The sequence below is a fragment of the Eleutherodactylus coqui genome, chromosome 2 (genome assembly GCF_035609145.1).
Source record: "Eleutherodactylus coqui strain aEleCoq1 chromosome 2, aEleCoq1.hap1, whole genome shotgun sequence".
Classification (NCBI taxonomy): Eukaryota; Metazoa; Chordata; class Amphibia; order Anura; family Eleutherodactylidae; genus Eleutherodactylus; species Eleutherodactylus coqui.
This window is the reverse complement of record NC_089838.1, coordinates 295,592,691-295,620,119: the sequence shown is the minus strand read 5'-3', so window position 1 is coordinate 295,620,119 and position 27,429 is coordinate 295,592,691. Positions and strand designations below refer to the sequence as shown.

Genomic DNA, 27,429 nt, shown 5'->3' with positions numbered 1-27,429 from the left:
TTCCAACACTTTGGCAATGTTGGCTTTACTACTTTGTAACACTGCCTTTAGAAGTCCCAGTCTCTTAAAGGGGTTGTACTAAAATTTCAAGCTATCCCCTATCCACAGGACAGGGGATGACTTGACGATCAGTGGAGGTCTCACTGATGAGACCCCTGACGAACTCAAGAACAGGACAGATTGTGTCCCTCTGCTTGTCACTAAGGGGGTTGCCTCTCCCCCTGCAGTGATGACAGAATGAATGGAGCACTGTATACACAGTTGGTGCTTCGTTCATTTCAATGGGGCTGATAGAAATACCCAGGTATCTCAGCAGTGCCATTGGAAGTGAATGGAGCGCTTGCATGAACAGTAATCCATTCAGCCTCCTCCTAACTACGAGCGGTGCAGTAACCATGCACTGAGAAGGACGGGGGACACGGGACCCCTGTTTTTGAGATCAGCGGAGGTCTCAGCAGATAGGGAAAACTTGGGGTAAGGGATGACTTCAAATCTTGGTATAATCCCTTTAATTACTTCCCTGGTATAACTCTGCGACACTCTCTCAACAACATGCAATCGTATACATTGACAGTCTTGTAATGATGGGGTTGCACTCTTCCTACCACATCTCAGGTCCATGCCCAAAGCATCTCAGGCCCATACCCAACATCTTCCACAACTGCTTTTTTACGGCTTCTCTCATGGCTCTTGATTCAGGCTACACCCAACCTTGCACCCACCTTATACACTTGTTTCTAACTCCATTACTTTGGACAACACAACAACAACAACCTGCGTGTCTTAGCCCATCTTTTATACCAAAACAAGCACCACCCTGCAGGGCAAGATGTGCTTTACCATTCGTCCAGCAGATGCATGTGCCCTGCCCAGCACGATACCTGCAGGCGCAGCTTCCATTGATTCAAAAGAGACCCCAGCCTGCAGTTACAGGCACCGGCCACTACACAACAGTCAGAGGAGTAGGTTCTGCTCTGACCTTTGTGTATCCCGGAACTGAAATAAAAGTGAACAATGGAATAATAATGAGTAAGAAATTGAACTTTCCCTTTTGAGTTTCTAGACATATTGTACTATAAATTATAACATAGTAACACCATTAACCGCTTACTGCTAGAGGACGTGCATTTACATCCTGCAGTGCCAGGGTATGTATAAAGGGAAATCGCACAGCGATCTCCCTCCATACAACGCCGGCACCGGCTGTTTCTTACAGCCGACAATCGGTGGCAACAGCTCCCGCTGTCAATCCTGAAAACGGCATTTAAATCCCCCGAACGATGTTCAGGGGAGCCGTACGGCCCACCTCACGATGAGATTGCAGGGAGCTGTGTGGGTGTCATTGCAGCCAGGGGCTTCTGAAAGGCCCCAGCGATGTTTTGGCAGAATGCCTATTAAGCCATGCCCGTAGGGTGGCTTGATACACTGCCTGCCTGATAGCAGTATGATAAAATATTGTCAATTTAAATAGTCATGTACAAGGTCTACTCTTCTCCCTTTCTACAACTTTCCAACATATACTGGGCAGATTTCCAATTAAAATACAACAGTTTTCTACTTTGCACTTTCAGACACTTAAACATAATTTCCAACTCACCCGAAAAATGTGAGTGGCTTTGTAAAAAAGGGACATGACAAAAATTGTGCCAAAATAAAGCAAACTAAGCCGACTAATAGGTGGTATACATGAAGGATGCATTCCCATGTAGTAGAAATGCTGTATTTCAAAAAACGCATCAGAATTCTGACTATGATTAAGCTGCGTATCCGCTGCTGATTTCAGCCTGAGGAAGTGACATCACTTGACCAGCGCAGACATTGGCACTCAGTAGTGCCTCTCGGGTGACAAGTGCACTGTGGGCTTGGGGCTGGCAAAGCAAAGTATTCGGAATTGAGGGGAGCGCTGTGCAGGCTGAAATTAGCTGCCGATACGCAGCTGGATCCAATGGTGCAGATTCTGATGCGCTTTTGGATGCGGAAATGCTGTGGATATTGCAGCAAATTGTTTCATTGTGAAAAATCTGCAGTATTTTTGCTACGTGTAAATGTACCCTTAGGCCGGCTGCACACGGACGGATTTCCGCCGCGTAATTCGCGGGGGAAATCCGCTCCGTTGCCCGCAGCTATTAGGTTCTATTGAACCTAATAGCTCAGGGCTCACGGTGCGGAATTCCGCACCGTAAAATCTCCCGTCCTCACCCGCGGCATGCTCTATTTGCCGCGGGTGTACGCGCGGACGGCTTTCATTGCAGTCAATGGAAGCCATCCATTCACGCTATCTTCCGCTGTAGCACAGCGGAAGATAGCATGAAATCGCCTCTCCGCTGCGTCATATGACGCGGCCGGCCGCGTCTTGTGACGAGCTGGGCGTGTCATGTGACATGCCCAGCGTGTCACATGACGCTTCGGCGCGTCATGCGGGAGCGAGGAAGCCGGATCCGCGGGTAAGTTTGGGGGTCTCTGGGGGGCGCCGTGACGAGCTCTGCCACGGAATTCCGCGGCGGAGCCCGTCACGGCCGTGTGCAGCTGGCCTTAGGCTAGATAGTCTTAAAATTCAACAGATTTACCATCTAGCATGAGTCACTATGATATTCTACTGATTAGTTGGTCGTGATCCTGACTAAGCTGGGCTGCTGCATCCATCTGCTCCTCACCTGCATTGTTTGCAGTGGAATGACTGGGACTGGTCTGGAGTAAATCCATGTGAGTGCTGCTGTTGCCTTTATTATTCATTATGATAAACTGGCGCATTTTAAGTCTGTCTTAATTTTCACTGTCTTATTTTTAGACAGTATTAGTACATGTGTCCCAATGTGTTTAATTTTTCACAATTTTCATTTGCTGACAGTGAACACATTCCAAAGTAACAAACCTGCACATAGTTAGTCCCGCTCTCAGTTGAGAACTGGATACTTTGTGAGCCTGGACCCCAGAATGATACATTGCAGCAAACTAGTAGCAAACTAGCAGAGAGATTTTTACAGCTCCTGTTAAAGGAGTTATCCAGTTGTAAACTATTAATTGCCTAAGGGCCCATTTACACGGGAGTAGGCATTTTTTTACGTTCGCCCGCTGGTGACGTAAAAACGTGTGAACAGGTGCAGAAATCTAATGTTTGTGCGCCTGTTCAGATGCCGAGGCCGCAATGCTATTGGGTGGGGGAGACAGTTTATCTTTGCTAAGCTGTTCTCCCCCTTCCATTCCACTCGCCAACTCTCTGCAAGGGGAGGTGCGGGATGGAGCGGAGCTAGTGTGATAAGTTCCGGCCCCCTCTCCATCTCCATCTAGCCAGCAATGGGAAGGAGCAGACCAGGGGGACCTTAGCTCTGCTCCCCCCCCCCCCCCCCCCCCATCCCACCATTGCAAACAGCTAGAGATGAGCAGGGAGGGGGTGAGAGTTTGGAAGTCATGCTGTTAAACCCCCTTCCACCTCCCTCTCCAGCAGCTGTCTTAGGCTCCCATAGGAACCTATGCAGCCGCTGGCGGTGTAAAAGCGCCAGGCCGAAATGCACTATCTTGGCTGACCAGGCGCTTTTATGCAGCGGAAATACGCCCATGTGCACTGATGCATGGAACACATTGCATCAGAGGGGCAGCGTATATTGGCCGGTCGTGAAAAACCAGCCAATATACGCCCATGTGAATCCAGCCCAAGGCATCAACAGTAGATTGGTAGGGGGTCTGCTGCCTGGTAACTCCACCAATTAGCTGTTTTGTAGGCTGGTATGCTTGTGCATTGAGCTGATTTCTGCAGAAAGCAAATAGCTCTGTCCCCACTGCAGTGGCCAAACATGATCTTGCAGGCAAAGTTCCTACTCATTTAATTGGTAGCTGTGCTTGCAATACCAAACCTGGCCACTACAGTAAGAAGAGAGCTCTTTGCTTCCTGCAAAATTCAGTTCAGTACATGAGTGCATTGGCTCATTGAACAACTGATAAACAGGGGGCCCGGGCAATGAACCACCACCATCTACTATGGACCACTTATTCTGGTGATAGCCCATCAATAGTTTACAAATAGATAATCCTTTTAATGTTGCTTGTCACACAATATTATCTACCGTATATACCGGCGTATAAGGCGACGGGGCGTATAAGATGACCCCCCAACTGTCACCTTATACGCCGGTATTCAGTGGAGAAAAAAAAAAAAAATTTATTACTCACCTCCCCCGGCGTCCTGTCGCGCTCCGGCAGGATGTCGCTCGCTCCGGCAGGCTGTCGCTCGCTCCTCGTCCCCGCCGCAGCATAGCTTTCTGAATGTGGGGCTTGAAATCCCCGCTTCCAGAAAGCTAATACACACGCCGGCAGCCATGACATCATTGAATGGCTGTGATTGGCTAAAGCACACGTGGCTTCAGCCAATCACACTATTCAATGACATCATTGAATGGGTGTGATTGCTAACACGTGCGCCTTCAGCCAATCACAGCCATTCAATGATGTCATTGAATAGTGTGATTGGCTGAAGCCACGTGTGCTTTAGCCAATCACAGCCATTCAATGCTGTCATGGCTGCCGGCGTGTGTATTAGCTTTCTGGAAGCGGGGATTTCAAGCCCCGCATTCAGAAAGCTATGCTGCGGCGGGGACGAGGAGCGAGCGACAGCCTGCCGGAGCGAGCGACATCCTGCCGGAGCGCGACAGGACGCCGTGGGAGGTGAGTAATAAAATTTTTTTTTTTTACACTTTTTTTTTTTTGTATTACCGGCGCATAAGACGACCCCCGACTGCAGAGCAGATTTTTCGGGGTTCAAAAGTCGTCTTATACGCCGGTATATACGGTAAATTGATAGAATATCTACTCCTCAGCTAAGAGCAAGACTAGACATGCATAGTGTCCAACTTTTAAACAATGAAAAGAGGTACAGTCTAACGATCCGGTTCAGGTTTGGAGTCCTTGGTGCTGATCGGTAGCATAGTCAGGGAAGCAAGTGGTCGGTACACAGGAATCAGTTCACGGTAAAGAGGAACAGGCAGGTAGCGTAGTCAGGGAAGCCAGAGATTGGTACACAAGTAGATATCTCAGGTAGCAGTATGGAGGAGCAGCAGATGAGGACAGCTTGACTACATGCTGGGAGCAGAATAATCTCACAAGAATGGGAGGTGCTAGGCCAAGTTTATATGGTGTAGCTAATCAAGGGACATGGTGGGGCCAATCAGGGAAACAGGAGCAGCAACAGGGAACCAGGACCGGGTCATGCAGGGGAACATGCGAGTTTGAAAAAAGTAGGAAGATAGGTCCTGCCCTAACTTTATCACACGTAGTATTAACTACGTGCGAGAAAGCTAGGGCAAGCTATATATTTTCTCGTGCATACTATTAACACGCAAGAATACCGCTAGTGAAAACGAAACCATTGAAATCAATGGTTTCATTTCAGCTTGTTTTGTGGCTGTAATTTTCACGGCCACAAAACGGGACAAAATCATGGTTGCCTGAAAAAACCCTGATACTGTGATTCGGGAACAACCAACAATTGCCACTTTGAGGCCTTGGTCAGACGGGCGTTTTTTCGCGCGATTTGCGGATCGCATGACGGATGCGCATTCCGCAAATCGTGTGACCGGGGCCGATGATTCGCCGAAAAATCTGCAGCTAGCAGCGTTTTCGGCGAAATGCTCCAGTGCTGCCCGCTATCCTCTGCCACAGCTGTGGCAGAGGAGAACGATGTTCGCCCATTGAATTCAATGGAGCCGGCAATACAGCCGGCTCAATTGAAAGCAATGGGCTGCCGGCGAGAGCAGGATGAATTTTTCGGGAAGGGCTTAAAAATATAAGCCCTTCCCTGAAAACCATCCTAAAATGTGTAAAAATAAAAAAAAAGTATACTCACCTTTTCCCTGCAGACGGAGTTCAGCCGCGTCCAGCCGGCAGTTCTCCTGAACTGCTCTGTGTAGTATTCAGCAGGCAGGGATTTAAAATCCCCGCCTGCTGAATGGGCTGCCTCTGATTGGTCACAGCCCTCACCAATCAGAGGCAGCTCTCACTCACCCATTCATGAATTCATGAATGGGTGAGTGAGAGCTGCCTCTGATTGGCTGAGCGCAGGGACCAATCAGAGGCAGCTCTCAGCTATTGAATGACAGCTGTATTGCCGGCTCCATTGAATTCAATGGGTGAACATCGTTCTTCTCTGCCACAGCTGTTACAGCTTTGGCAGAGGAGAATGATCTTTATAGTATATGTTCTCAATGGGGTCGGCGCTGCTGCCGCTGGCCCATTGAGCGCATATATAGAACACAAGGAAATGCAGAACGCAGATAAGCGCGTTCTGCGATTCGTAGTGTCCTATAATTTATCGCACATCCGCATAAAAAGCGGACATGTGACCGATCCCATTGCGAAGCATTGAGTCTATATATGCCCGGATCGCATGCGCAAGTCGCGCAAAAAAACGCCCATCTGACCGAGGCCTGACAGTGATAGTAATTACAGTGCAGTTACCTCCAGTAATAACTGGTGATGTTGTCCCTTATTGATGACATCGGCTTTTGTTTTTCTTCTGTTTGAGCCCCAACTGTCATGAAGATTGTTTTCAGCCATGACGCATCTCTGTGCTCTCTCTTTCTATCCTGCTGCTTCTCGCAATGCCCCGCTCAGCAACCCCCCATAGTAAATAGTGCCCCTCTGTGACCTCAGCTAGTTAGAGTGCCCTCTATTTGGTCCTTTAGTTACAGTGTCCCCTTCATTACAATGACCCCTTGTGGCCCTTTAGCTACAAGTGACCCCCTATGTGGTCCCTTTTTGTTATAGTGACCCCTCTGTGGCCCTTCTTGTTACTGTGACCCCTTCCAGGCCCCACTTATAGCGCCCTCACTCCACTAACTACATTCATCTACTGTAAAGGTAGCCAGTCCTGCCCCACCACCAGCTTCTGTGCTCATCGCTTAGAGTGCTGGAGCCTGGAGGAGTGAAGCCATGCTGTGGGCAATGCGCTGTCAGGACCTGTGAGTGACAACTACTTACTGTAGATTAACCCCTTAATGAAGCGGCCCTTTTTTCTTTTTCATTTTCATTTTTCCTCTCCCCTTCAAAAAAATTGTAACTTCTTTATTTATTCATCGATGTTGCTGTATGAGGGCTTGTTTTTTGCAGGACGAGTTGTATTTTTCAATGATGCTATTTAAAGTAGCATATAATGTACTGAAAAACTTTTTAAAAATTGTAAGTGGAGTAAAATGAAAAAAAAAACGACATTTTGCCATCTTTTAGTGCGTCTTGTTTCTACGGTGCACAAACAGCAACAAAAGCGACATCATAACTTTATTCTATGAGTCAGTACGATTACTACGATACCAAACTTGTATAGGTTTTTTCTTACTATACTTTTTTTTTTTTTCATAGACATTTAATTTTTTTCAATTATTTTCTGCGCGCAATAACTTTCTGATTTTTCCGTAAACGTAGTTGAGCAAGGGCTCATTTTTTGCAGAATGTCCTGTAATTTCCGATGGTATCAATTTGGAATGCATACGACGTTTTGATCGCTTTTTATTGCGTTTTTTCTGGGTAACTGAAAAAGTGAATTTTTGTTGTTCTTAATTTTTTTTTTCGTATGACGTTCACCGTGCAGGAAAAATAATGCCCTACTTTGATAGATCGGACTTTTACGTACGCGCCGATACCACATACATATTTTTCTTTTATGATTTAGATTTTTTAATAATAGATATGGCAAAAGGGGGTGATTTAAACTTTTATAACTTTTTTTTTACAATTAAAAAAACTTTATTGACATTCTTTTTACTTTACTTTGAAGTCCCCCTGGGGGACTTTAACATGCGATACTTTGATCGCTCCTGCAGTATGACGTAATGCTATAGCATTACGTCATACTGCAATTTAACAGGCAGTCTATCAAGCCACCCCATGGGGATGGCTTGATAGGCAGTTTGGTAAGGCAGCCCTGATGCCTTTCATTAGGCCCCGGCTGCCATGACACCTGCACGGCTTCCCCGATCTCACCGCGGGGGGCCGTGCAGGACCCTCGAACATCGTTCGGGGGATTTAATGCCGCTGTCAGAATTGGGGTCATTGGCTATTAAGCAGTTGTGATTGTAAGCAAAGTATATCAGGAAATTGTAAATCTTTTCTTTTATTTAGTGCTTATATTTTATTATAAAACCAGAAAACCCAGCAAGTCATTCCCTATCAACAGGTTAGGAGATAACTTGCTGATCGGTGAGGATCCAATTGCTGGGACTCCCATTGAGATTTCAGCTCAGGCGCATCTTAAGCACTGGCAGCAGAGGCCGTGCATGCAATCAGACCACCGGAGATAGGTGAGCACTTGAATTCAGGTATCTCTGATGGTCCCATTGAAGTGAATGGAGCACAGGTGTGCATGAGCCTTCTCCACTGCTAGAAGAGATGCGCTGAGGCTGAAATCTTGGAATTGGTAGGGGTCTCAGCTGTTAAAGCAAATTTAAACACAACGATTTTTGCTCAAAAAGCGCTCAAATTTATCTTTTGAGCGATAATCGTTGTGTCTAACTGCACAAACATGCAGTTTTTGTTAAGGAATCGCTGATCGTTCTCTTTCAGCATGCTGAAAGAGAATGATTAGCCTTATCAGGAATTCACAGCGGGATACAGCTGATACTATTGTTTCAGCTGTATCCCTGAACACAGGCGGGGTATGAAGAACGCAGTGATCCAGCTGTGTTCTGCATACCCCGATCAGAGCGCTCAGCTGGATAACAGCCGGGCGCTCTGAGCAGAGAATAGCTGGATGCAGAAGACAAGCGGCCCCGCTTGTCTTCTGCATACTGCACTCGGTGCGCTCAGCTATATAACAGACGGGCGCTCCAAGCAGAGAACAGCTGGAGGCAGAAGACAAACAGCCCCGCTTGTCTTCCGCATACCCTGCTCGAAGCACTCAGCTGTATAACAGCCAGGCACACCGAGCAGAGAACAGCTGGATGTAGAAAACAATCGGTCCTGCTTGTCTTCTACATATTCTGTTTAGAGCGCTCAGTTGTATACCAGCTGGGCTCTCCGAGCAGAGAACAGCTAGATGCAGAAGACAAGCGGCCCCGCTTGTCTTCTGCATACTGCACTCGGTGTGCTCAGCTGTATAACAGCCAGGCGCTCCGAGCAGAGAACAGCTGGATGCAGAAGACAAGCAGTCCTGCTTGTCTTCTGCATATCCTGTTTGGAGTGCTCAGTTATATACCAGCTGGGCGCTCCGAGCAGAGAACAGCTGTATGCAGAAGACAAGCGGCCCCGCTTGTCTTCTGTATACCCTGCTTAGAGCGCAAAGTGATCGCTCAACGTTTGAGCGATCACCGTGCGCTGTAAAGGCACACAACGATTATCGCTCAAAAGACATCTTTTGAGCAATAATTGTTGTGTCTAAACCAACCAGGCGTTAGACCCCACTATTCAGTAAATTTACTACTATACTGTGGATAAGAGATTACTTGCTTGATTTCAATGAGATCTGTGCCTGCAATTACAAGCGCTGGCGACTACACAGGGGTCAGAGCAGTGGGTTACACTCCGACTCTGGTGTATTTGCAGCACTGTCAATGGGTACATGATCAACTGATCAGTTGGGGTCTCCAGTGGCAAAGTCCAGCCGATCAACTATTGATGATAAATTCTGAGGATATGTCATCAATAGTATTTTCCCTGGAAATCCCCTTTAAAATGTTGGTTAAGAGAGAGTTTGGGTGAGTAGGTCTAATGTAGTAGACATCATGATTAATATAAAATGTCTATTGATTTATATAAACCCAAATGTATTTTGTTGTTGTAATGACTTTTAACTCTGGAGTTTGATCGACACACAATCTAATCATAGTATTTAGTAGACAATGGGATGGTGAAGGATGTCTGATCTAATGTTGACTAAGTACATAGAAATTGCACAAGAAACCTCTAAGAGTTAAGGGCTATAGTGTTATGTGTATATCCTGTGTGTTTACCTAGCCCCCTTCCACTCTTCAAACACAAGCTAGTTGACAAATCATTTGTCAACTACACAGAATTCCTTAAGGCTGTCTGCATGCTAAAGAATACAAAGTCCATACCTTGGCGGACGTGAGGACGGGAGGGTAGGGAGGCGGGAGACTCTGTATAATCTAGCGAATAAGAATATATATATGTTGGTGATGTAATCTGTTAAACGCCCATAAAGGGCAGGTGTTATCCTTTTTCAATAAAAAGGCCTGTCTGGACGTCTCTGCCAGAAGAGCCATTTTTAACATGAGATTCATACCTTGTGTTTGACTTGGTCAGTGTGCGCATACTGCTTCCACACAATTAGGAAAGCTGCAGAATACCCTGAAGCCTGCTGGAGAAAACCCTATTCCAGCTCAGTGGCGTCCCTGGGTGGGCGGTGGATCTGTGAGGTCACAGCCTGGAACGTATAGAGACCGGCAGATAGCACGCGGAACTCAGGGGCCCAAAAACTACAGAACACGGTAAGATTGCTTTATCTACCTGTGTAAAAACTGATTTCTAACTGCTAAATCTGCCTGTATCTGATCCAGACTAGACCTTCACTGAAAGACAGGTAATAACTCTAGTTCTGTCCACCCGAAAAACCACCATGTTATCTGTCTAGGGGTATTCTGTATGCTGTATGCTGTTGTGTCTGAGACGGTTAAAGACTGTGTACCTAAGACCAAGAGACAAATTCTGTGAGGATTAACCTTTTGTGTGTAGAGGGGCGGACTCGAGTGTATAGCAGGACATAGTCTGTGTTCCTATACGCTTTGAGGGTGCACGCCCGAGGGCCACGCTCCCCTAGGTAATAGGGCACGGTTGCTCTAATACGCTTGGAGAGCGGGCAGGTAAATTTGGAAAACGCGTATTCATTTTTGTATGATTGAGCTCGGTATATGCTCTTGTACAAAGGGAGGAATACGTGGGAATTTTAGCTGTGCGTTGTGACGGCTGACGGCTCCGGATACTGTTGAGGTCTTTGGTCACTGAATATAATCGTCAGTCTCTGTATAGTTAAATGTCCTGTCCAAATTGTGTTCAGGGAGTGTTGTTGGGGATTACAAGTGGAGGGTGGGCTGTTGCTAAGGTAGGTGAGCCATATACCTTGAGCCGTTGTGGGTATTCTCCAGTAATCCCGTCTGTACCGTTTGTTCGGTGTTATAGAATTAATGTGCATTGTGATCTGAGTGGGAAAGAGGGGTTATATTGGAAGGATTTGAAGAAAGCAGATTTTACAAGAGGAACATTACTGTGTCCAGAAACTTCGGATAGGATAGACTTGGTAGGTAGGATAGAGTTGAGCAGATTGAGAAGGTTAGGCATAGACGCAGGTTGTTTAGAAAATGGGGAACAAAGTGAGCAAGGACAAAGGTCATAGAGCTTGTGATTTGGTTGCTGAAAGGGAGGGAGCAGAGTTTGCTGAACAATGGGAGAGGATCAGAAAAGTTGCAGGATGGGAGAAGATTAGGGGTGGTAGATTACAGCCAGAACAATGGAGGAAAGTTTTGAAGGACAAAAAGGGGGCTCTGGCAGATAGGGGGGTGCTGCAGTCTGCTGAGGCATGGTATAGAGTAGCAAAAGGGATACACGAGCAGAGTTGGGTGGAGGAGGAGGTAAAGGAGGGGGGGGATGTGTATTACTTGTATCATGAACAGTGTAATGCCTTTGTGTCCACTATACCCCCTCCCTATGATGGCGGCCATTCCTGCTGGACTTGCCTTGTTTGTAATGTTCAAAATCCCACATGGCGTGAGGTCTGCAGTAATTGTGGGGCGCCCCGCCCCTACCGTGATGTTACTTCTTCCTTTGTGTCCACTTCTAGTGTCGGTAACATCACTTCCGGTCCCTCCCCATCAGGGACAGGACCTGGCCCCGCCCCTTCCTCCGGCGGCCATCTTGCCTCACCTGGCCCTGCCCCTTCCCCCGGCGGCCATCTTGCCTCACCTGGCCCCGCCCCTTCCTCCAGCGGCCATCTTGCCTCACCTGGCCCCGCCCCTTCCTCCAGCGGCCATCTTGCCTCACCTGGCCCCGCCCCTTCCTCCAGTGGCCATCTTGCCTCACCTGGCCCCGCCCCTTCCTCTGGCAGCCATCTTGCCTCACCTGGCCCCACCCCTTCCTCTGGCAGCCATCTTGCCTCACCTGGCCCCGCCCCTTCCTCCGGCGGCCATCTTGCCTCACCTGGCCCTGCCCCTTCTTCCGGCGGCCATCTTGCTACACCCGGGAATCCTAATTCTCTGACATCCCTGTATCCAGTGCTGCATGCAGATGGCTCTTTTCATGTGCCATCCAACACTGTGCCTCTATCCCTAGAAGGCACTGTAGAACAAGCTAACCAGTTCAATTCTGGCAGCCTTCCCCTCATGATGTTAGGGGAAGATGGTTCCCCGAGCGTTGCCCCTGGCTACGGACTCCATCCATGGGCAGATCCATCCCCCGCTAGTGCCAATGTAGCCCGTAGCCTCCTGGGGGAGTTCCAAGGAGTACAGAGAGATATCCGAAGTGCGCAGGACCGCCTTGAATACTTCATTAACGCAAGTGGAGACCAGCGGGCCCGGATGCCAGGGCCCGCACGTTTAGCCCACAGCCAACAGCCTCCCAAGTCCGCAGGAGTCCGGCTTCCAGCCGATGCTCCTGTGTTGTATGTTTCTTTTACTCCCACTCAGGCGTCTACCCTTAACACCAGTCTCCCTGACCCGGAGAGACAGCCGATGCCTTTTTACCGGAGACTGGTGCAGATTCAGAAGAATTTTAGTGCTACCTGGAAGGACCTCCAAGCCCTTACTGAAGTTAAAGCAGGAGACACCTACTGGCCAGTGATTGAAAAGCACCTGGACCCACTGAAGGTGGAGAGCGACGTTACATATGAATCCGGTATCCAGTTCTGTGAACAGATCAAGGTGTGGGCCCAGGATCGTCTTGCAGATCAAGCGACCACCATCCAAGACGTCACCCAGGAAAAGGGGGAATCTGTGGAGAAGTACCACACTCGCCTGATACAGTTGTTTAATGACCTAGGCTTCTCCACGCAAACCAAAGCGCATGCCCAAATGCTTTCATCTGCCTTTGTGACAGGACTTCGTGAACCCATACGGAAAGGCCTCATCACATCTCGTCCGGAATACAAGACATTGTCCATGGATACGCTGTTACTGGTAGCAAAGGGGCTAGAAGGAAAAGGACACACACTTGCAATGCTGGCAGAGGACCCATCCCTGCAGAGATTTCGGGTGCCACAGCCTGGACAACCAGATCTGCGTACATGCTACAATTGTGGTCGCCCTGGACACCTCCGCCGTGACTGCCGCGCTCCAAGAAGGCGACGTTCCGGCCAAAGTACCAAAGAGCAACTTCCTCCCCCACCTCCTCCAGCCACCGACCTTCTACAATAGGACAGTGGCAAGCCTGCGTCCATTATGGCCATGTCTCAGCGGGATACCAACATTGATCTGCCGGGTCCACAAGCCCAGGTTACCCTCTCCGTTGCAGGCCGTCCCACTACCTTCCTCCTGGACACAGGTGCAGCCAGAAGTGTGATTAAGGAAGCGGATTTCCCTTTCAAGACCCTGCTGGACAATGTCGAAATCTTGACCATGGGCATAGAAGGACGTCCTACCTCTCACCGCCTTTCAAAACCTCTACGGATTGGCTCTCTCCCTAATGTGTTAGCACGGTTTGTGATCCACAAGACATCTCCGCTAAACCTGCTGGGAGCAGACCTGCTATCCAAGCTACAAGCCACCATCACCTATACCGAGGATGGAGGAATAAAGGTATCATCGCCTTTGTCGGAAGAAGATACGATGATTCTGGCATCAGAACCTTTACTCCTTGCAGTCAGCACGGAAAACCCTAATACAGTGCCGGCCGATGTCCTCTAGCGAATTCCAGATAAACTGTGGTCCAAAGGCCCGGAAGACATCGGTAAACTCCGAGTGCCACCCGTGGTAGTTAAACTGAAACCTGGAGCCAGCCTACCACGTCGGCCGCAGTATCCACTCAAGATTGCCGTCTCACAGGCTATCGCAGGGCAAGTGAAGGCACTCTTGGAAAATGGGGCACTCATACGCTGTGAATCTCCCTGCAACACCCCGTTGTTTCCAGTAAAGAAGAAGACACCCAAGGGGATGCCAGTGAAATACCGTATGGTGCAGGACCTCCGAGCAGTGAACGAGGCCACCATTTTGGACACACCCCTTGTGCCTAATCCACATACCCTGTTGGCGGGGGTACCGCCCACCGCCACATACTTCACAGTCGTGGATCTTGCAAATGCCTTCTTCAGCATCCCGTTGGACCCGTCCTGCCAATTTCTCTTCGCCTTCACCCATGATGGCCGGCAATATACATGGACCGTGATGCCTCAGGGGGCCCAGAATTCTCCAAGTCAGTTCGCGAAAGCCATTGCGTCTATCCTCGCACCATGGCAATCTGAACACACTACGGTGGTTCTCCTACAATATGTTGATGACCTCTTGCTGTGCGCTGATGACCTCCCCACAGCTGAGGCGGCGTCGGAAAGCCTGCTTTACTTCCTGGCCGACCAAGGTTGCAAAGCATCTCTATCCAAGCTCCAGTGGTGCTCCACTTCGGTGGTTTTCCTTGGTCACTGCATCACGCAGGGGGCCAGGCACCTCACCCACGAACGGATACTGGCAGTCCAGAGGATACAAGTGCCAAACTCTACGCGGGCGTTACAGGCTTTCCTTGGCCTAATCTCCTACTGCAGATCATGGATCCCAGAAGCCTCTCTACTGATGCAACCTCTGTACGATGCTTTAAAGACGGATCCATTTCTTCTAGGACCAGAGGCGCTTGAAAGTTTCTATCTTTTGAAGACAGCCATCTCCACAGCCCCTGCATTGGGCCTGCCGGACTATAACAAGGACTTCCACCTTTTTGTCAGCGAACGGCAGGGACATGCGACGGGTGTCCTTGCCCAATCTCACGGCCCCAGAATGAGGCCAGTTGGCTACTACTCTGCACAGCTAGACACAGTAGCCCGAGGAGGGCCCTCCTGCCTAAGGGCCGTTTTTGCTGCTCAGGTCCTGTTGGACAAAACCTCGGACCTTGTTTTGGGACACGCTTTGATCGTTCAAGCTCCTCATGACATTACGGCCATCCTCAATCAAACGCAACCAAAACATCTTTCGGCAGCAAGACACCTCAGACTGCAATGTTCGCTCCTCCTTCCGGATAATGTGACTCTACGCCGATGCCATATACTCAACCCCTCCACTCTCCTCCCACTTCCTGAGGGGGGTGTAGAGTCAGAAGAGGAAAAAGAAACAAATGATCCGGGGGTGCCCGAACATGATTGCTTTGAGCTTATGAAACAACAAACCTCACACCTACCTACTGTCCTAGATACCCCACTGCAGAATCCTGAACTTACAATTTTTATTGACGGTTCCAGGTATGCGGACAGCAAGGGAAGGTTTCACACGGGGTATGCAATCACTACGGAAGACACCATCCTCCAAGCTCAGAGACTGCCTTCAACGATGTCTGCACAAGAAGCAGAACTGCAAGCCCTGATTTCAGCCTGTAAATTGGCCAAAGGGAAGACTGCAAATATCTACACGGACTCCAGGTATGCTCTTGGAGTGGCACACGACTTTGGACTAATATGGAAAACCAGGGGATTCCTGACGACAGCTGGTACTCCAGTGAAACATCATGAGGCTATCGGAGAACTGATGGATGCGCTACTTTTACCTACCCAAGTGGCTGTGCTGAAAGTCAAGGCTCACGGAAAGTTAAATTCACCAGAAGCTAGAGGGAACTATCTAGCCGACAAGGCAGCTAAAGAAGCAGCAGCAGGTCCAGACGAAGGAAGTGAGACTCGAGTGGAGGATCAGCCAATGGAAATGGTCGCTCAGACGGGACCAGAAGTGTCTACCACCCCAGATGTAAGAACTCTTTCAGAAGCACAGGCGAGAGTTACGCCAGAAGAGCTGAAAATCTGGGAAGATAAGGGGGCTACCAAAGACAGAAGAGGGCTGTATCAAATCTCAAGGAAACCCTGTCTTCCAAGATCTCTGTACCCGGCAGTGGTACAATGGGCTCATGGACCCACGCATTTATCCAAAATGCTGATGAACGCCCTCATTCAGAAGTACTACGTGGCCCCTGGAATCTCGGTTCTGACTGACCGATACTGTAAGTCGTGCGTTACTTGTGCGGAATGTAACCCAGGACGTATGGAGAGGGTTCCTGCAAAACACCTTGCCAGACCCATGTATCCCTTTCAACGGATCCAGATTGACCACATCCAAATGCCAAAGAGCGGGCGATACGAATACGCCCTAGTAGTAGTAGATGTCTTCTCCGGCTGGCCAGAAGCATACGCAGTGAGCAATATGACTGCAAAGACTACTGCTAAGAAACTACTCTCAGAACTCGTCTGCAGGTTCGGAATCCCAGAGGTCATCGAAAGTGACCAAGGTCCAGCGTTCACTGCCAACGTCACCAAAGAAATTTGGCAGGCCCTTGGTAGCAGTCTGCTGTTCCATACACCTTACCACCCCCAGAGTAGTGGAAAGGTAGAGAGACTTAATGGCACACTAAAGAGCAAAATGCTCAAAATGACGCAGGAAACAGGGCTACCCTGGACAGACTGTCTCCCAATAGCCCTGTTCAGTGTGAGATATACACCCAGGGGGGATCACGCACTATCTCCCTATGAAATCCTGTTTGGGTCAGCCCCAAGGTTAGGTTGTTACTACCCCCAACAGTTACAACTGCAATCTGATGTGTTGACTAAGTATGTGACTTCCCTTGCCAAAGAACTAACCAGGGTCCATGCACAGGTGTTCTCTTCCATTCCAGATCCAGAGGCGGACACCGGGACCCATACCTTGAAGCCTGGGGATTGGGTGTATGTCAAGAAGTTCCTCAGGAAGCACTCCCTCGAGCCTCGATTTGATGGTCCCTACCAGGTGCTTCTGACTACTGCCACAGCTGTGAAATTAGCCGGAAGACCCACCTGGATCCACGCTTCCCACTGTAAGAAAGTTCCAGATCTGGGAGACCAGGTCTAGTCATGCTGTGGACATTGTTTTGTTTGGGACTCGTCAGAGTGGGAGGTGGGTCTCGAGCAGTAATCACGAGAGAGGAGGGTGGCAACTGGAATCCTTGGTCGGAGGAATATGAGGGTACTGTTACCTTTTGGTATAACTCATCCAACACTCAGGTGGCCACATATTCCTTCGACTATTGTACTGTGGTCCCGTGTCTAAAAACAAAATCCCACCATGGGCCGGATTTAGCCCGATCCAGTTGGCTATATGACTTGTACACCCTGGGAATTCAATATATTTGTGTTACTGATAACGTCTGGGGAGAAGACTGTCGCTATTGGGGATCAGTGGGATGGAACACAGGAACAGACTGGTCCTATAAACCGCGAAGTGCCGTAAATAAAAAAGATAAGAGCGGGAAATCCCTAATTAGTCGTATGACCCTCCTTAAAAATAATAAGGATAGTGGGAACTGGAAGGCTGAACTCATCATGTTGCTTGGCTTTAATATGGTTCTTACACTAACCATAGAAAATCCAAGCCCGGGAGACGAGGGGACTTATTGTTTGGGGACATACCGGTACGGGAGGACAGATCCCTTAGGGAAGTTTAAAATAAGGGATATGGTAGATGCTCCCGAATGGAGGCCTTCACCTAGCCCCGTGCCTATATTTAACCCCCTGCGCCCCAAAATAAAGACCTTGACGAACATGATGGCCATAGCCGACCCTACCTTTGAAGACGTCATGACAGTAGAGACTGGCTACTCTGACCAGAATCTCTGGTTAGAGTGGATGAGGTACAATGCCAACAAGAGCAACAAGTCTAACTGTTACGTGTGCGGTAGTGCCCGACCGCACTTGGGGACGGTCCCACTGAATCTCCCTGTAGATGTTGAAAAGTGTTTCCTTAGTCTCTTCACGAACGTTTCCACCAATCACACTGTTTGTGAGAAGTGGAAAAAGGAATACCCCATAATCACCCAAGTGCCTCGCCCCGGGGAGAGTATTACAATCTACCCCGGAAACTACACCTGCTATGCAAACCGACAAGGGGGGAGATTTTTGGGGAACTTCACCAACGGGTATTGCTCCTCCTACAGTACACTGGGAGGGGAATGGACGCAGAATCAGGTCCAGTCCTTAGGAGACGTTTACTGGCTTTGTGGAGACATGAGGTTGAGGACCCGTCTGGAAGGTAATTGGACAGGGGAGTGTGCCTTAGCAAAAGCCCTTATGCCCCTCCACATCCTGTCAGATAACGTTGAGGATAATGAGGTTACCCCCAATAGTTATCATAGAGTGAGACGAGAGGCTCCTGGCGGTAGTTTCGATTTACACGTGTACATTGACGCCATAGGACAGCCAAGGGGGGTACCTGACGAGTATAAAGCTAGAGACCAAGTTAAAGCTGGATTCGAGTCCATTTTCCCAATCATTACGGTAAATAAAAACGTTGACTGGATTAATTATATTTATTATAATCAGCAGCGATTTATAAATTACACCAGAGATGCCTTACAGGGACTAGCTGACCAATTAGGACCTGCCTCGACTATGACTTTTCAAAATAGAATGGCTTTAGACATGATTTTAGCTGAGAAGGGGGGTGTCTGTAAGATGATAGGGGAGACTTGTTGTACCTACATCCCAGACAATACAGGACCCACGGGTAAAGTCACAGTTGCCATTAAAAAGTTGACTGCACTATCGGAAGAATTAAAAAGAAACTCAGGGATAACTGACCCTTGGGACCAGTACTTTTCATGGATGAGTGGGTGGCAGAGAATTCTGGTGCAGATAGGCATTGCTGTTCTATGTGTACTGATTATCTTTTCTATTCTAGCCTGCTGTGTTGTCCCCTGTGTCAAAAAGACCTGTGAAACTGCTGTTGAAAAAGCCGCTCCCACAATGAGTTTACTGGATGCATCCCCAGATGGAGTGGACAAGTCCTACACCCCCTTGAAGACTCTAAATCCAACCTACAACGCGCTCCAGTTATAGGGTCAGACCACCCTCCTTGGAATTACGAGTCGGTGACTACGGGGGACCCAGGCTAGCTGTGGTCCAGTCGCAAGGGCTGTGAAGAACCCGTGGTTGGCTTGGAGAGCTTACCTTGGTATGCTCGATGGGCCTGCCTAGATTTGGGACCCCAAGGAGGGTCACCCGCAGATGATTGTGGAATTACTAGGGAAAGTTAGAGAATAGACATTTCAAGGGGGGATTGTAGTAGACATCATGATTAATATAAAATGTCTATTGATTTATATAAACCCAAATGTATTTTGTTGTTGTAATGACTTTTAACTCTGGAGTTTGATCGACACACAATCTAATCATAGTATTTAGTAGACAATGGGATGGTGAAGGATGTCTGATCTAATGTTGACTAAGTACATAGAAATTGCACAAGAAACCTCTAAGAGTTAAGGGCTATAGTGTTATGTGTATATCCTGTGTGTTTACCTAGCCCCCTTCCACTCTTCAAACACAAGCTAGTTGACAAATCATTTGTCAACTACACAGAATTCCTTAAGGCTGTCTGCATGCTAAAGAATACAAAGTCCATACCTTGGCGGACGTGAGGACGGGAGGGTAGGGAGGCGGGAGACTCTGTATAATCTAGCGAATAAGAATATATATATGTTGGTGATGTAATCTGTTAAACGCCCATAAAGGGCAGGTGTTATCCTTTTTCAATAAAAAGGCCTGTCTGGACGTCTCTGCCAGAAGAGCCATTTTTAACATGAGATTCATACCTTGTGTTTGACTTGGTCAGTGTGCGCATACTGCTTCCACACAATTAGGAAAGCTGCAGAATACCCTGAAGCCTGCTGGAGAAAACCCTATTCCAGCTCACTAATATAGGGGATAGATCTGTAGCTTGAGGCTATTGGGTCCTGAAGCAAAATCTATAATAGGGTCCACAACTATAATTCTTCATTTCTAGTACTGTTCTCCTTAGATAGAGAGTAAGACCTTATGGGCCCCCTAAAGCTTCAGGGCCCGGGTGTGACTGCATCCTCAACACCAATTATAGTCATGCCCCTGGTAGCTGGAAGCCTCATCATACTGCTTGTGAGCCCAATTTTTTATAAGAAGATATTTACTCAGGACTGCAAAGGGACTATTAAAGCAGCCCTTGAATATTGCTATGGGTATGGGGCCTTATGGGTTTAATGTATCCTTCTGCCAGCTGCCATTGTTACTGTCTTCATATGTGCTTCGTATCAGCATTTATTGTGACAACTGGCAGTTCGACTATTTGGCTCTTCTGTAAGTCCTGGAGTGATCTGAGTCGTGGGAGGTGAGTACCCAAGAAAAGCGACTGCTAAAGGTGAAGTTGAGTTCTGCTATTTAGCGTCCAGCTGAGGAAAAAATTACCCGATTAATGACTTTTTTAAAACTTTTTTTATTGTTAGCAAAATGAGATAAAATCAATGAGCAGTAAAATAATGGTGGCATCCAGATGACACTTTTTAGATGGTTCTACAGCAGCGGGCGCTTGCCCAGTCCACGTTGCCGCATTGACAGAAGCATGCATTGGATCCCCTGATGCTGTGAGATGAACAACTTCTTCCACAGGAACAAGACATAGCGGTATATCCTGAAAGCATAAAAGGGAAATGTTATCCTGCCGGAAATATAACGCCAACCTGCAGATAACACTACAAGGTCTACAGTAAGTAGTGAGGACACCGAGACTATGGAGAAGGGGGGGCTGGAGATCAGAGCACAGAACCTGGATTCAGGGTGCATTCACATGGGCAAGTGTGATATCGGTTTGGGAAACTCAGGCCAATATCACGCTCTGAAACTTGCGATTTCTGCTGTGAATGCGATATGTTTTACGAAAAAAAATGCATCATATGGCATCTCTGCAACATGCGATTTTCACACGCATGAATATCACATGTAGTTGCAACAGAAAAAAATTGAAAAATCACATTGAACTTACATGAAAATCGCATCTACATACAAGTATGATGTAATTTTTTTTTTTTTTGCCGCCATAGGAAATAATGCACAACTCTGAAACGGAATTCCCCAAAAGTAGGACATACGGTGATTTTTCATTCTTGCACCATAGTTTCAAAAGAAAAATCGCTTTTGTGAAAAATACCTTGAAAGCAAAGTGTTCTTTTCACACGTGACATTGCATACCATATCACAGTTGGTCAGAAATCGCCCTGTGTGAACGCATCCTCACCCTGGTAAACAGTCTTATATTTGTACATGGAGGGCAGAATAAAATGTAATGGTACGTTCACACGCAGCAGAACTGGTGCAGATTTTCTGCAGTGGAAAATCACACCAAAGTTCACAATCTACTTCCAAAATCTGCCTCAATGGTGCTGATTTTAATGTGGACCCCCAGTAGAATTCACCCCCTTCAATTGAAAGGGTGAAATCTGTGCAGATCTGTGGCAAAATTTGCATCCATGCAGATCTGCACCAAAATCTGCTACATGTGAATGCCCCCATAGGGATCCTCTGTAGGCGGACCAGACAACCTCTTTAATCCCAGTATAATAAGTTCTACAAATATATGTTGCATTTCAGTTTTTCACCATCTTCAAGATCTCTGCTTGCTGTTAATCAATGGAAACATATGGGCTTACATCCAGATGCTGAATATCCATCCAGGTGTAGTCCTGCGGACACAGCAACCTGCTACACTTACCTACATGCTGATACATTGTAGCAAACTATTGTTACACAACTCATAGTCATTGTGTAATCACTGCAGTATATTGTATACATAATGATATTGTTGATTGCTACATCTATACATGCAGCACAAGTAGTCATTTTATGGGTGACTAGACGTTAGTGACAGTGCTTAGTGCTTCTTTTGTAAATGTTTGCATGATTAATCCCATCCAGCAGTAGGTTTGTATTAAAAGTGGAGGTCTTTCTTTTTAGCTGTTCCTGGTAAACTAATCTTCTGGGATGATTTAGTGATCCCACACTGAGCAGGGGGTTGGACCAGATGACCGGGGAAGTCCTTCCAACTCTACCATTCTATGATTCTAGGATTCTCCACAAAAAAAAGGATTTTGGAGGTTGCATTTACAATGAGTACCCTTATCTTTGGGAGAGGGGTGGGGCCACAACAGGGGTGCCCAGCTTTACCCCAACTGATTTGCTATTGATGGCCTATGGTAAGAATAGGCTATCAATTTTGTAGTCTTGAAAAAACCTTAACTTTGAGAATCATCACAGATCGAAAAAACCTTTGAAACATTACAGGTCAGTGATACCGTAGGTATGCCTAAAATTTTCGATGGATGGATGAATAGATAGATATTAGATAGATAGATAGATATGAGATAGATAGATAGATATGAGATAGATAGATATTAGATAGATAGATAGATATTAGATAGATAGATAGATATTAGATAGATAGATAGATATTAGATAGATATTAGATAGATGGATAGATAGATATTAGATAGATAGATAGATAGATAGATAGATAGATAGATAGATAGATAGATAGATAGATAGATATTAGATAGATGGATAGATAGATATTAGATAGATAGATAGATATTAGATAGATAGATAGATAGATAGATAGATAGATAGATATTAGATAGATGGATAGATAGATATTAGATGGATAGATATTAGATAGATAGATAGATAGATATTAGATAGATAGATAGATATTAGATAGATAGATATGAGATAGATAGATAGTAGAGATGAGCGAGTATACTCGCTAAAGGCAATTGCTCAAGCGAGCATTGCCTTTAGCGAGTATCTCCCCTGCTCGAGACGGAAGGTTCGGGTGCCGGCGCGGGGGAGCGGTGAGTAGCGGCAGTCAGCAGGAGGGAGCGGGGGGGGGGGGGAGAGAGGGAGAGGGAGATCTCCCCTCCGTTCCGCCCAGCTCTCCTCCACAGCTCCCTGCCCGCTGCCGGCACCCAAACCTTCCGTCTCGAGCGGGGAGATACTCGCTAAAGGCAATGCTCGCTCATCTCTAATAGATAGATAGGCACAGAGGCATTAATTTTAAAGGGAGGCTTCCAAGCTTGATGGTGCTCACAGTGGAGAAGTCAACTTTCTACATGCACTACATTAGAATCACAAATCCATGTGCATTGAGCTTTATTTAGTGCCAACAAAAAAGAATTGTATTATTTTCCTCCACACTTTCTTATGAACGGCTCAGCTGGGGTTTCTGAGTACTAGGAAACCTTCGGCACATTGGCTATTGTAAACTGAATGTTATTCCCAAGTCACATAATGACCTAACAAGCAACTTGGAAGATCTGTACAAGACTATGGTGAAAGTTATCTTACCGCTTTGACACGTTGCAATATTCCCATCTGATTTTGTAGTTACACACTCCAAGTCGCACGAGCATCTCTTATTATTGCCTCCACCGTTGCCTCCCCAAGGAGGCTGCGAATCTACAAATCCACAAGTTACAGATCATTCAGTTAGTTCCACAAATGCTACACTAGTTAGCCCCATGAGTTGGGCTGGCCTATGTGAGATGTTTCTTCAACCAGCAAAGGGAGACTACCCATGTATCCTACGAGAGATGGGGGCCAAACTAGGGTCTGTCCATTTAAAGGGATTGTCAAGTTGTAAACTATTGATAGCCTATTCTGAGGATAGGTCATCAATTGTACACTGGTAGGGCTCCATCACCTTGGATCCCCACCAACAGGCTGTTCATCGGGTCCCTGTGCTTGTGGACGTGGAGGTCCCTTCCAATTCTACCATTCTAAGATTGTGCACGGAGTTGATTTCTGCAGGAAGCAGACAGCTCTGTTCCCACTGCAGCAGTGAGGCTTGGTATTGCAGGCACAATTCCCATTCACTTCTATGGGACTTGACTTGTAATACCAAGCCTGGCCACAGTAGAAATCAACATAATGCACAAGCACAGGGAACCGATGAACAGCTTGTTGGTGTGGATCTGAGTTGACGGAACCCTAATGATCTACTATTGATCATCTGTTCTAAAGCTAGGCCATCAATAGTTTACAACTGAATGAATCCTTGAATACATGCATGTGCCAAGTTCTCCCAAGTGTAGCCACATACATAATGTCTATTCTTTAGTGCAACACATAATCTAATGTCCTCAAAGACCATTTGGTTAGCATGGATATAAGGGAGATGGAATACTTAGTTTATAGTATATAGTTGCTCTCCCTAAGGAGAAAAGAGCGTTTCTGACCCCGGTTAGCATGGATGACATGGTGCAAATGATATCTTTAGTCTACCGTCTACCCATGAGCTTGTGTGTTAGTCAGCACAGATACTTACATGCTGAAATTACCAGCAGGCTGCAGACGAAAAGAGTCAAATATGCCATTTTTCTGCAAAACAAAAGGGTACAGACTCTATAGGACTGAGATTTTCGATCCAAGTTATCTTTATGCCCACTTCTGTGCCATCCTCAACTCTAAATTGTATCTATCCTTTAACTATATTGCCATACATTCACTAAACCCGACTTCTCCATCTACCCCAGGGACGTAACTATAGAGGGTGCAGGGGATGCGGATGCTCCCGGGCCCAGGAGCCTTAGGGGGCCCATAAGTCCTCTCTTCTCCATATAGGTAGCCTTGTACTATGAATAAAGCATTATAGTTGGGGGCCCCGTTACAGGTTTTGTATTGGGGCCCAGGAGCTTCAAGTTATGTCTCTGTGCAGCATGGTTTAGGTATGGGTACGGGTACAGATACAGGTAGAGGGGGGGCCCCAGCTCACATTTTGCATCAGGGCCCCTGAGCCTTTAGTTACGACCCTGATCTACCCTCTACACTAAGAGTCTTATGCTGTAACCACAGTGCTGTTTTGAGTCCTTGTTCAATTTTTTTTATAAAACCCCAAATTCTACGTTATGCTTCTACCGAACCTTAAATCCTTCTGTACTTTCCCCAGAATCACCGTTGTAATGATCCCTTCTTCTTCTACATTGCTGCCAACAACCCAGTTACATACCTTTCCTTGCAAAGTCCAAGTATGCAAAAACTTACTGCATCCAGTCCCTTTATATACCCTGTTGATTTTCAAATACGTACGCTAACATTTTTGACACCTCATGCCACCCTATAATTTCAATAGGTGTGTGCCCGCTGGACCCCACCCCATATAATGTTAGTACAGATTTCAATTGTCATAAAGATTGTGAGAACAAACTAAAATGACTTCCTTCTGGGATTGGCAAATAAATTACTGTAGAGGATTTCCAGATTTATTTCAAAACCAGTGCATGATGACTGGACTCATGTTGTAGAAGGAGTCGATGCATAGATGCACAACTTCGTTGATGTGAAATTGGAAACTGGACAACCGCTTCTTACAATAAAGTCGGGTCTGAGTTTTCTAAATCCATTCCGTGCAGGTACTACAACAACAATAAAGGGAACACTTAAAGGGTTTGTCCAGTTGTAAACAAATAATGGCCTAGCTGCAGGATAGACCATCAATAGTAGATCAGCGAAGGTCTGCCACCCAGGATCTCACCGATCAGCTGTTCACCACGTTGGTTTGCTTGTACATTCAGCTGATTTCTGCAAAAAGCAGACAGCTCCAATCGCAATGCAGTGGCCAGTCCTGGTATTGCGGGCAGAGAACCCATTTAAATGAATGACAACTCTGCCTAAACAATTGATGGCCTAACTGCAGGATAGACCATCAATAGTAGATCGGCGGAGGTCTGCCACCCAGGATCTCACCAATCAGCTGTTCTTGTTATTGGCGTGCTTGTACATTCATCGGATTTCTGCAGGAATCAGACAGCTTTATTCTCACTGTAGTGGCCAGGCTTGGTATTACAGGGAAAGATCCCAATTAAGTGAATGACAACTTTGCCTGTTGTACCAAGCCTGGCCACTGCAGTGGGAATGGAAGTGTGTGCTTCTGCAGAAATCAGCTCAGTGTAGGAGGTCATCAGTCCAATGAACAGCTGATCAGTGGGGATTCCAGGCAGCAGACCCCAGCTAATCTAATTTTTATGGACCACCCTAAGAATAGGCTATCAAAAGCTTACAACTGGATATCCCCTTTAAAGTGAATCTGTCCGCACTTTCTACCATATTAAACCAAGCCCAGTGATAGAACATTGATCTACAGTTGTGTAAGGAAGGGGGGGGGGGGCATATATATAGTTGTGTAAGGAAGGGGGGGCATATATATATATAATTTTTATTTTATTTTTTTTTATTTTGTGTGTGTGTATGTGCCAACAGGTCTAGGAGCTACCATAGCTGCAATGCTCCATATGGTCCAGACATACTTTCCTCTGGTTTGATAGAAACCTGAAAAAGAGGAAACATTTCATTAAAGCTCTTCAGAGAACAAATTGCTTTGTGCAACTGCCAAATATTTCACATTTTGACTCCTCAGTCCAGAGTGCCTTCTGCAACTTTTCTGCACCCCAGTTCCTATGTTTTTGTGCACAGTTGAATGGCTTGGCCTTGTTTGTATGGTGGAGATATGGCTTTTTGGCCACAATTCTTCCATGAAGACCACTACTTGTCAGACATTTTTGAACAGTAGATGGGTGAACCTGGGTGCCACTGGTTTCTGCCATTTCTAAGCTGATGGCACTGGTGGAAGCTTCTGATTTTGAAAGGAGGTAAACATGATGTGTTTATCTCCAGCTGCACTAAGTTTCCTTGGCTGACCGCTGCATCCACAGTCCTCAACGTTGTCCGTTTCTTTGTGCTTCTTCAAAAGAGCTTGAGCAGTACATCTGGAAACCCCAGTCTGCTTGAAATCTTTGTCTGGGAGAGACCTTCCTAATGCAATATAACTACCTTGTGTCTTGTTGCTGTGCTCAGTCTTGCCATGGTTTATGACCATGGTTTATGTCACTTCAAAGGCTGCTTCCTATTTCCCCTTATGAAATATCTCAGTCCCGAAATTGGAACCTCTCAATGCTCCCCCACCAACTCCCTCGAGCGACACCTAATATTCTTCATAGTAATCGCTTTCTCCAACTGTAATGAAAGATGACTGTAGCAGGACTGCTGGACAATTAATATCTGTCCCTGTCAGTGTGCACAACTGCAGTCCTAAAGTCTGTTCAGAGGCCAACCTCACTTACAGTTCATTAGGCAGGAGTTTGAGCATCCACTAACCTGATTTTCTTTGCAGCGTGGTCCAAAGTCGGGAGTGCTACTCTCTGCTGCTCTCTCCCTGTCCTGTTTTATTTCAGTTTCTCTCTTTTTCTTTGGTGTACATCCTTTTAATTGCATTCAGATTAATAATGTGATGTTTTTATAAATTGTTTTTTTTTTATGGATGCAGTGATTCCTTAAAGGAGGAATGTGTGGTACCTGTGTCACAGGCACATCTTAATACGCAATCATTCATGGAAGCCTTGGGATTTTTAGAAGGCCCCAGGCTACCATGACACCCAAGTGGCACCCTGCAATCTCTTTGCAAGGGAGCCATTCAGGACATTCCAATACCAATCAGA

General features: G+C 46.8%; 1 protein-coding gene across 1 annotated transcript; it reads right to left on the bottom strand.

Annotated features, from left to right (window-relative positions):
- Positions 1 to 20,364: 20,364 nt before the first annotated feature.
- LOC136612737 (resistin-like) lies at positions 20,365 to 25,005 on the bottom strand. The gene is made up of 4 exons (XM_066593357.1): positions 24,945 to 25,005; positions 24,264 to 24,316; positions 23,285 to 23,395; positions 20,365 to 20,579 (listed from the first exon to the last, which is right to left on the bottom strand). Exons 2-4 carry the CDS (start codon positions 24,310 to 24,312, stop codon positions 20,452 to 20,454), a joined length of 288 nt encoding a protein of 95 aa, XP_066449454.1. The 5' UTR covers positions 24,313 to 24,316; positions 24,945 to 25,005; the 3' UTR covers positions 20,365 to 20,451.
- Positions 25,006 to 27,429: the final 2,424 nt, after the last annotated feature.

Bases quoted from the DNA above. Each gene is read 5' to 3' on its own strand.
- LOC136612737 (XM_066593357.1), bottom strand. From the start codon at position 24,312: ATGGCATATTTGACTCTTTTCGTCTGCAGCCTGCTGGTAATTTCAGCA. The intron at 23,396-24,263 runs GTAAGTATCTGT...GTGGATTTGTAG, and splicing joins CCTGCTGGTAATTTCAGCAT to ATTCGCAGCCTCCTTGGGGA. The intron at 20,580-23,284 runs GTAAGATAACTT...TTATGCTTTCAG, and splicing joins TATTGCAACGTGTCAAAGCG to GATATACCGCTATGTCTTGT.